Here is an 8,100-nt window from a genome sequence, read left to right on the forward strand (position 1 = left end):
TTGAACTTGACATCATGACCAACCGTTTCTAATGTCTGACAACTCATTCGACGAATTGGCCACTCCTGCAAAACCGCCGTCGGTGCTCATCTGAACTGTTCCAGGAGGATACCCCAACGGCTTCGTGATGCCAAAGCCGGGACAGCCTGAGCGGAAGCCGGGTCGCGGGCCTGTCAAACTGGCGTGTCTGGCCTGGTGAGTTGTAACTTGTCACATTGAAGACTCAGACGCTGACAATACTTGACAGCCGTGTATCAAGAATTCGCTGCGACGGGGACCAACCGTGCCACGGGGTGTGTGAAATCTACCATGGCGACTCGTCAGCTTTCCGTCTTGTTCGACAAACTAACTTGCAGGCGTTCCAGTGCCAAATGCGAAACCGGGAATGTTCATACACGCCAAGTCGCCGCGGAGGGTCACGAAAGAAGAGAAGTGTGGCTGTGAAACCAACCGGCGATGAACAACCTGATTTTGGTAAGTGTTAGACACGATGAGATGCCCATTTCCCCTCGAGGCTTCAGTGTCTGATCCAAAATTGCAGCTTTCCCTTCCCCCCCTCTGACTGAGATTGACCACCTCACCTCGCCCGGCGCTGGGCTAAGATTGCTCTCCTTTGATGAGATTAACAATCTATCTAATGGTGATGGCAATCTTGGGACCCGTGACGCAGGAGCGGATGACGTCGGACAACACGCTGTTCGGATATATGACAGTGAGCACGCTATGTATGTTGACTGACTGTCGGGTTGGCTGTCTGTTTCCACGGAGAGACGATGGAGAACCTTGTTGACGCCGAAACAGATTGAATGCCTACTACATCTACCTCCATCAATACTTCCCAATACTTCCGCCTCCGGTGCAGCCTGTTACCCCTGACAACCCGATACGGACCACGGGCCTTGAAGGATGCTTTCCCATGACTTTGTCTTCGCCATTGTGCCTGGCCATATCAGCCATGCTGGCTCTGATCCCGTTTCCCGACCAGGCTCCTACACCAGTCGTTGCATCCGAGGAGCCTCCCAGAAGATTAGTAGCCCACAAGCTGGCTCAAATGGCTTTGGCCTGTGCGGAGGCAGACTCTGAACTAATTGACGACAATCCCGGTGGTGATCCAAGTCCGATTCCTTTCAAGGGTCAACCGATTCCTCGCTTTCCGGTACATCCCAGAACTCCAGTGACGCTTGAAGCCGTGCTTGCGCTACTACTGTTAAGCAATTATGAGCATACGCAGAGAGGAAATATGCTCAAAATGACCACGAGAGCAAGCCAGGCCTTGATTATGGCGAAAAATATGTCTCTCCATCGACTAAATGATTATGACGACGAGTTTGCTGAAGCCAAAAGGAGAGCCTGGTGGATGAGTGTATGTTTCACATCCAAGTACTCATCGCAAGTGTTTTGACTGACATGACACAGTACTTTCGGGCTCAATTGTGCTCCGTTGTTCGTCAGAGTGTAAGTCGCGGCTCTCCAGTCCTCCACTATTTCGAGCTAGTCGATTCCCGAATTGCTAATATGACCACTCACGTAGGCATCCATTATTATGGAGGATGATACTCATTTTACCACTCCATATCCCACCATACAAGGGGATCCCGAGGTGAACCTTGACTGCAACATCGCGGCACATGAGTAGTTACTAAGCATAGCCTCACAGGTATGGCCGTTGTACGTCGAGTCTCTTCGTGTATCTTTCGCGACGGTCCGGCTTGCAGCAGCCAGAGAACCTCCATCCGCAAAGCCCGACCCAGACTTACTGCGATCCAAGTCTGAGAAAATAGCAGCATTAGACGCCCAGGCCGTACAATTGATTGGACACGCCAAGAGTGGTCTGCGATCCAAGGCGCCACCCATTGACGGAGATCCATCGAGCGAGCAGCTTGTTGCCAAAACGATGCGCAGTATTGCAGCCATTAGAAGTTCCAGGTACGACTGCCACAAGGCCGAAATAAGCCAACCTGACATGACCGCCGTGGCTTCAGCCTATGCTGACAACACATTTGCCGCAGTGCTAGAATTCGACTGCATAGATACCATGCATTCTCGGATATTCCTCTATTCAGCATGGACCATTGTGACTTGAGTTCGCCGGACTTTGTTCCCGACACTGACAATGCCATTCCACGGCCTAACCCGCTTGAGTCATCGCCTTTCACATTCGATGAAGCTGCGGAGGTTTGCGTAGAATCGGCATTAGAGGTATCTCGGCAGCTGAAGAAGCTACCATATCCTGACAAGACGCTTACTACCATTCCGGCTCGAATGACCCCAACTATTTTATGCTGTGCAATGCATGCCAGCTACGTGATGATGATGCAGTTCTATCGACTCTATTTGAGGCATCAACAAGAGGTTGGAGGTATCATGACGACAAACTTTGAACGTCGAGTGGACGAACTCCGCCATTCTCTGCAGGACATCATCGCAGCTCTAGATGGATTTGCAAACGTGCTGGAAGCTATCCGTGGAATGAAGGGTAAGCACACCCACCATGGTGGCGAGAGCTCACAAATCTCTTTCTGCGGCGGGCTAACAAATTATTGCAGTGGATGTTGAAGCGGTTTTCACTGTGGCATTCTGTGACATGATGAGCTAATTCATGCGACGATTTCATCGCCTCTGGACCTGCCCTTTTGTTGAGTCGGCACAGTTCCTTGCAACCTGAGCCGGGGCTCTTTTCTCTTGGATCGAGGTTTTGTCCTGGTGAGTCGATCGTACATGTAATATATACAGCGGGAATTTGACGATGAAATGATTGCAAAGGCCAACTTTGGCAGAGCCAACAAGTGGTACAGACGAAAAGTCGATATCAACGTCAGACTCAAGGTTCGTCTCACCCCCCGGACTTTGCCATCTGTCGCCCATTACTGTACTCCGTAACAGCACGGCAAATACAGATTTTGGCACTCGTCCGCTCAGAGCTTTTGACATTGACAGATTTGTACCAGGCTGGCCTCGGCCGAGCAATTCAACAACGCGACTGCTAGGTTGCAAACCATCGGGCAGCAGTGGACAGGCCAAAGTCTCTTGAAACTTTCCACCCAGAAAGTCTACGGGAATCGAAAGCAAAAGCAGGGAGTGTACTTTCGACGGCATCTGGAATCGGGCAGTTGGTTAATCTTGCAGCCTTGCCCGCCCGGCAGGATGCATGCTGCCTGTTTAGAGAACAGATCGTGGTGTGGCATGAACCGCCCGGGCATGAGTAGAAGCCGCGCACAAAAAAGTCAGTTGTTCTCAAGCAGTCGGAGCCTAAATCTTGCCAAGCAGGAGCCAGACAAACGAGAAACACAGAGACGAGCATTGGAACACGTGTTTGCCGTGAGCCGGCGGCTCTTGGTGCTCGTCTGGAATCATATGCGCTTTCCGTGGTGAGGTGCTGGACAAGCCCAAGAGCCCGGACCTCTTGGCACGTCATGGAGTGTGTTTTTGGGGTGGAAATTGCCGGTCATCCAGGATTAATATTCCTGCGCAGAAGAAAACGAGACTTCGCACCCGTTTGATCCAGACAACAGACTAGTGTTGGTGTATAGCAATGCGTCGTGTCTTGCGGCTTCAAGTTTGCTTCGAAGAAGTCGTGACAGATACGTACCCCTCATATGTTTGTTGTCCACACGTGACGACTCGCGTGGGGTCAATTTTTGCTTGCCCTCGAGCCTCAATCCGCCTCGAGGCTCCGCCAACCGCTCACCCCTCCACACCTCAGCTACTACTACAAGCAATGGCGACAAACCCGACAATAGTAGCCGACCCGATCAAGTCCCCGATCCATCGGATCCACTGCCACTGGCCGGCCGTGATGGGCCATGGCCGTGTGGATGGCGAACTCGAGTCGCCCATGTCCAACAACATCAAAACGGCCAATACCATCGACCACTCCAACTTTCAGCCCAATTCATACGATACTCAAACTTATCCATCAATCCTGAGCCCCATCACGCTGTCATAATGTCTTCCCCTGGTATCTTGCTCGTGACCATGACTCCCAAGCCGGGTCTCTCACTGAGCCAATTTCACGAATGGTACAATAATGAACACGGACCAACTCGTCTGAGGCTTCCCCAAATATTCTCGAATGGCTTCCGCTACAAAGCCACTTCCCATGAGCAGCCCGCTTTCATGGCAGTCTACCATGTCACGGCGATGAAGCACCTCGAAACGGAAACTTACACCGCCCTGAGAGCGAACCGCTCCAACCGCGAAGCCAACATTATTGGCCAGGTTGATGTCAACCGCTACTTTTTTGATCTGCTCTACACCAAGCAGTCGTCTCACTTCACACCCATTGAGCATTTGACAGACGAGGAGGCAGAGGGTCTAGTTGCTGTGGCGGTGGAAATAAACGTGTCCGAGGCCGATGGAGCAGGAGACCAGTACCAGCAGTGGTTTGTCCAAGAGCACGCCGAGTTGATTGCAAAAGTACCTGGCTGGCTGCGATCGCGTTTGTTCAGGACATCGAGTCTGGGAGATGCCGGAAAGGCGGTATATCTCTGTTTATTCGACTACGAAAAGCAGAATGGCTTGGGAGGTGCGGCACACGCAGCCTCCATGGACACGCCATGGCGCACAGAAGTGTTTGGCAAATACGTTGCATCAAAGAAACGGCAAACTTGGTCTCTGTTCCGTGTGTTTGGGCCGGCCGCCACAGATCTTGCCTCACTATCAGAGCTGTCTGCATCCGCAGCGTTTACGTCGACTGGCGGGGACACCACCACGCGACCTGGTTCCAGTGCCGTCATATCGTCATACGTCACCACCAAGGACTCTCTGAACATTCGGTACCGTCTCGAGGGCAACCCCTCGCCCACCGCCCCGACCGTCGCCTTCTCCAACTCCCTTCTCACGTCACTCCACATGTGGGATTCTTTTGTCGCTGTTCTCAAGAAGAATCGGCCGGGTCTTCGTATCCTCCGCTACGACACCCGCGGAAGATGCGCCATCCCACAACCACCCGTTGCCGCAACACTCGACACCCTCACGGATGACCTCAACTCCATTCTGGATTCCCTACGAATTGCAAGACTAGACACCCTCGTCGGCGTGTCGCTGGGCGGCGCAACCACTCTTAATTTTGCAATCAAGTCCCCCGCTCGCCTTGGCAAGTTCATCGCCTGCGACTTCAACGCCACGTCCAGCCCAGCCAACACGCAAGCATGGAAGGATCGCGTCGCCATAGCAAGAGCAGACTCCGGACAGGGCATCAAGAAACTTGCGGTTCAAACCGTGGAGCGATGGTTTCACCCCATGACCATGGAGAAGGGGCATCTCGCGCAGCAAATGACCGACATGGTGGCAGAGAATGACGTTGAAGGGTTTGCAAACAGCTGCACGGCACTGTGGGACTACGATATCAAACCAGACATGAAGGGCTGCCGTGTTCCCGGACTGTTTCTGGCAGGGGAGGCTGACGCAAAAGGTGCGGTTGTCAAGGCCATGGACGGATTCAAGGGGCTGTTGGGCGACGGCGGCGCAGAATTGAGGATTGTGCCACTGACAGGGCATCTCCCCATGTTTGAGGACGCAGATGCATTCTACAATGCGGTAAAGGACTACTTGTGATGCTGCGTAGAGTCAGCTAGGTAATGGCGCTCCAGAGCTCAACATTATCCGACTCTCACTCTGACGATCTTGGATTGGTGGGCCTCGGCGAAGCCAATACAGTATCAATTGAACAAGAGAAATCGAGTCCAGCTTGTTGAACTCATGCCAATATGCCCCCCCGGTGCAGTGGCCCGAGTGTCTCTACCAACATACCTAGTATCTAGCAAGAATCTAATCTACGGTCAAGCACGACACTCCGAACTTTGCCGGGGGGGGGGGGGGGCTACGGCAGCGTCGGGGTCGAGCTATTCTCGCCCGAGGGATCGCTTTCAGCAGCCTTGATGTTGTGCTCGTACAAAATGGAGAAGAGGGGCGATTCGACAGTCTGCCAACGAGCCTTGTTTGCGGCATCACCGACCATCATGTACCGGCTCGGCGGCGCATACTGTGCCGGGGCAGAAGCACGGCGCCCGGACGAATTCGACTTTGTCATGCGAAACATGGTGCTTCGGATGGCCAGGCAGCTGGCCGATGGTGGCAACAAAGAGGTCGGACTGTTGGATCGGAGTAGCTACAATCTTTGAAGTAACGGAAAGCCCCTGTACGGCATGAGACGATGAGCACAAACGGATAGAGACGGAGAGGAGACGCGGAGTGGGCGGTTGGCAGGAGAACTGCCCGCCGGGGAGGGCATTCGGGACCAAGACAGTTACCGTTGCGGGCGAGGCACAAGTGAGCATAAGCCAATAAGCTTATGCGACAGAGGGTCGGCAACAGAAATGGCTTGAGAAGGTGAGGTTATTATGCGCAGAGGCGGCAGCCGTGACTAACATGGTGTGAACTAGGGTTATGGTTAACAAACCTGTGCCGCGTCCTCCCCCCCTCCGGGGACTCGCGTAATCACAGTCCTGCTTCAGCACGAACCTGCATGTGGCTTCACGTCTAGATCGGTCCTCATCCGACTCCACCACAGCCGTTGGGTGGTTGAACCGCGTGCAAGTGGCGTTCCCGGGCCCTCTGCTCTGTGTAATCGCCGATCAGGAGGACGCCTCGGCGACCGATGGTGTTGAACCTTGACGCATTCTACCGAAACATGTCTACAAGTCGGGCGTATAGAGACGGGAGGATAAATCATGAGACATGTCCCGCGGACCTACATTATCATGGACTCGGCGCGACACCACCACCACCCATCGTCACCGAGCTGCGCTCGTCCCGCGCACCACCGAAAGCAACTCGGCACAAGGCATGTCCCGCAATCAGTAGCAGCCAAAATGAAAATGAGCCAGATGATTGCGATCCACGATATTCACGAGCCAGACACGGGCACCTGGCAATATGTCGTCGCAGACCCGTCGACCATGAGCGCCGCCGTTATCGATTCGGTGCTGGACTTTGAGCCTGCCTCGGCCACCATCACCACCCAGAGCGCAGACAAGCTGCTCGCCCTGATCCGGAGCAAGGGCTACCAGGTAGAGCTGATACTGGAGACGCACGCCCACGCAGACCACCTCACGGCGGCGGCGTACCTGCAGGACCGGCTCGAAAAGAGCCAAGGCACCCGGCCGGACATTGGCATCGGCAAGCGCATAGTCGAGGTGCAGAAGCGGTTCGGCGACAGATACGGCATCAAGAGCGCCGAATACGCCAAGGCCTTTGACAGGCTCCTGGACGACGACGCCGAGTTCAAGATTGGCAATCTCACCGCCACGGTGCTGCACCTCCCCGGCCACACGCCGGACCACGTTGGCTACAAGATCCAAGGTACGTCGCGCGATTGACGCATTCACACGCCCAGCCCAGCTCACAGGAACAAATCAAAACAACACCAAAGACGACATCTTCTGCGGCGACTCCCTCTTCAACGCCGACGTCGGCTCCGCGCGCTGCGACTTCCCCGGCGGCTCCGCGACGCAGCTCTACGACTCGGTCCAGAGACTCTTGAGCCACGCGCCGCACGTCAAGATATGGACGGGACACGACTACCCGCCCGAGGCGAGGGCCGGCCGCGCCGTCTCGGCCACGACGGTCGGCCAGCAGCGGGAACAGAACAAGCACCTCAGGGACGGCACCTCGCGGGACGACTTTGTGGCCTGGCGCGCCGAGAGGGACGCCACCCTCAAGGAGCCGCGCCTGATCCATTACGCCTTGCAGATCAATATCCGCGCGGGGCGGCTGCCGAGCCCGACGGCCATGGGCGATCGCCTGGTCCATGTGCCCTTGAAGATTCAGAGTCAGTTTTGAGCCGCGACGTGCGGGGGTCGACTGTTGAACAATGTGGCTGCTGTTCTGGCATTACCAGACCCCCCTCCCCCCAACCGTTTGTTTTCTTGATCCACCAGGCTCGCGAGGGAGCGAGATTTTGGCTATCCTGTGACTTCTTCGGTAGGCGTTGCGTCGATCGTTGGTTGAAATGTACCGCCACGGCGTGGTGGCATGACAGACTTTGCTGCGCGTTTCGGCATTTTTCCTATTTAAACCAAGCCTGTGGTCGGGCAGACGTTTTGGTGTAAGCCGGCTTGTTGCGAGATGAACTTGTTCCCTGTGCTCCTCTTCCACGAG

At 54.8% G+C, this 8,100-nt stretch overlaps 3 protein-coding genes across 3 annotated transcripts; all 3 read left to right on the forward strand.

Annotated features, from left to right (window-relative positions):
- Nucleotides 1-127: 127 nt before the first annotated feature.
- On the forward strand, nucleotides 128-2,596 carry MAM_04105 (Fungal Zn binuclear cluster domain containing protein; the record flags this gene model as incomplete). Its single annotated transcript, XM_040822903.1, has 9 exons — nucleotides 128-195; nucleotides 248-474; nucleotides 542-725; nucleotides 802-1,363; nucleotides 1,417-1,455; nucleotides 1,532-1,600; nucleotides 1,658-1,926; nucleotides 2,010-2,476; nucleotides 2,547-2,596. The coding sequence occupies 9 exons, from the start codon at nucleotides 128-130 to the stop codon at nucleotides 2,594-2,596; spliced, it is 1,935 nt and encodes a 644-aa protein (XP_040679410.1).
- Nucleotides 2,597-3,945: 1,349 nt separating this feature from the next.
- MAM_04106 (Dimeric alpha-beta barrel) lies at nucleotides 3,946-5,556 on the forward strand (the record flags this gene model as incomplete). The annotated part of the gene is made up of 1 exon (XM_040822904.1): nucleotides 3,946-5,556. The coding sequence occupies one exon, from the start codon at nucleotides 3,946-3,948 to the stop codon at nucleotides 5,554-5,556; it is 1,611 nt and encodes a 536-aa protein (XP_040679411.1).
- A 1,256-nt stretch (nucleotides 5,557-6,812) lies between these two features.
- MAM_04107 (metallo-beta-lactamase domain protein) lies at nucleotides 6,813-7,782 on the forward strand (the record flags this gene model as incomplete). Its single annotated transcript, XM_040822905.1, has 2 exons — nucleotides 6,813-7,302; nucleotides 7,373-7,782. The coding sequence occupies 2 exons, from the start codon at nucleotides 6,813-6,815 to the stop codon at nucleotides 7,780-7,782; spliced, it is 900 nt and encodes a 299-aa protein (XP_040679412.1).
- Nucleotides 7,783-8,100: the final 318 nt, after the last annotated feature.

The sequence above is a fragment of the Metarhizium album genome, assembly GCF_000804445.1.
Source record: "Metarhizium album ARSEF 1941 chromosome Unknown scaffold_8, whole genome shotgun sequence".
In the NCBI taxonomy this organism is placed as follows: domain Eukaryota; kingdom Fungi; phylum Ascomycota; class Sordariomycetes; order Hypocreales; family Clavicipitaceae; genus Metarhizium; species Metarhizium album.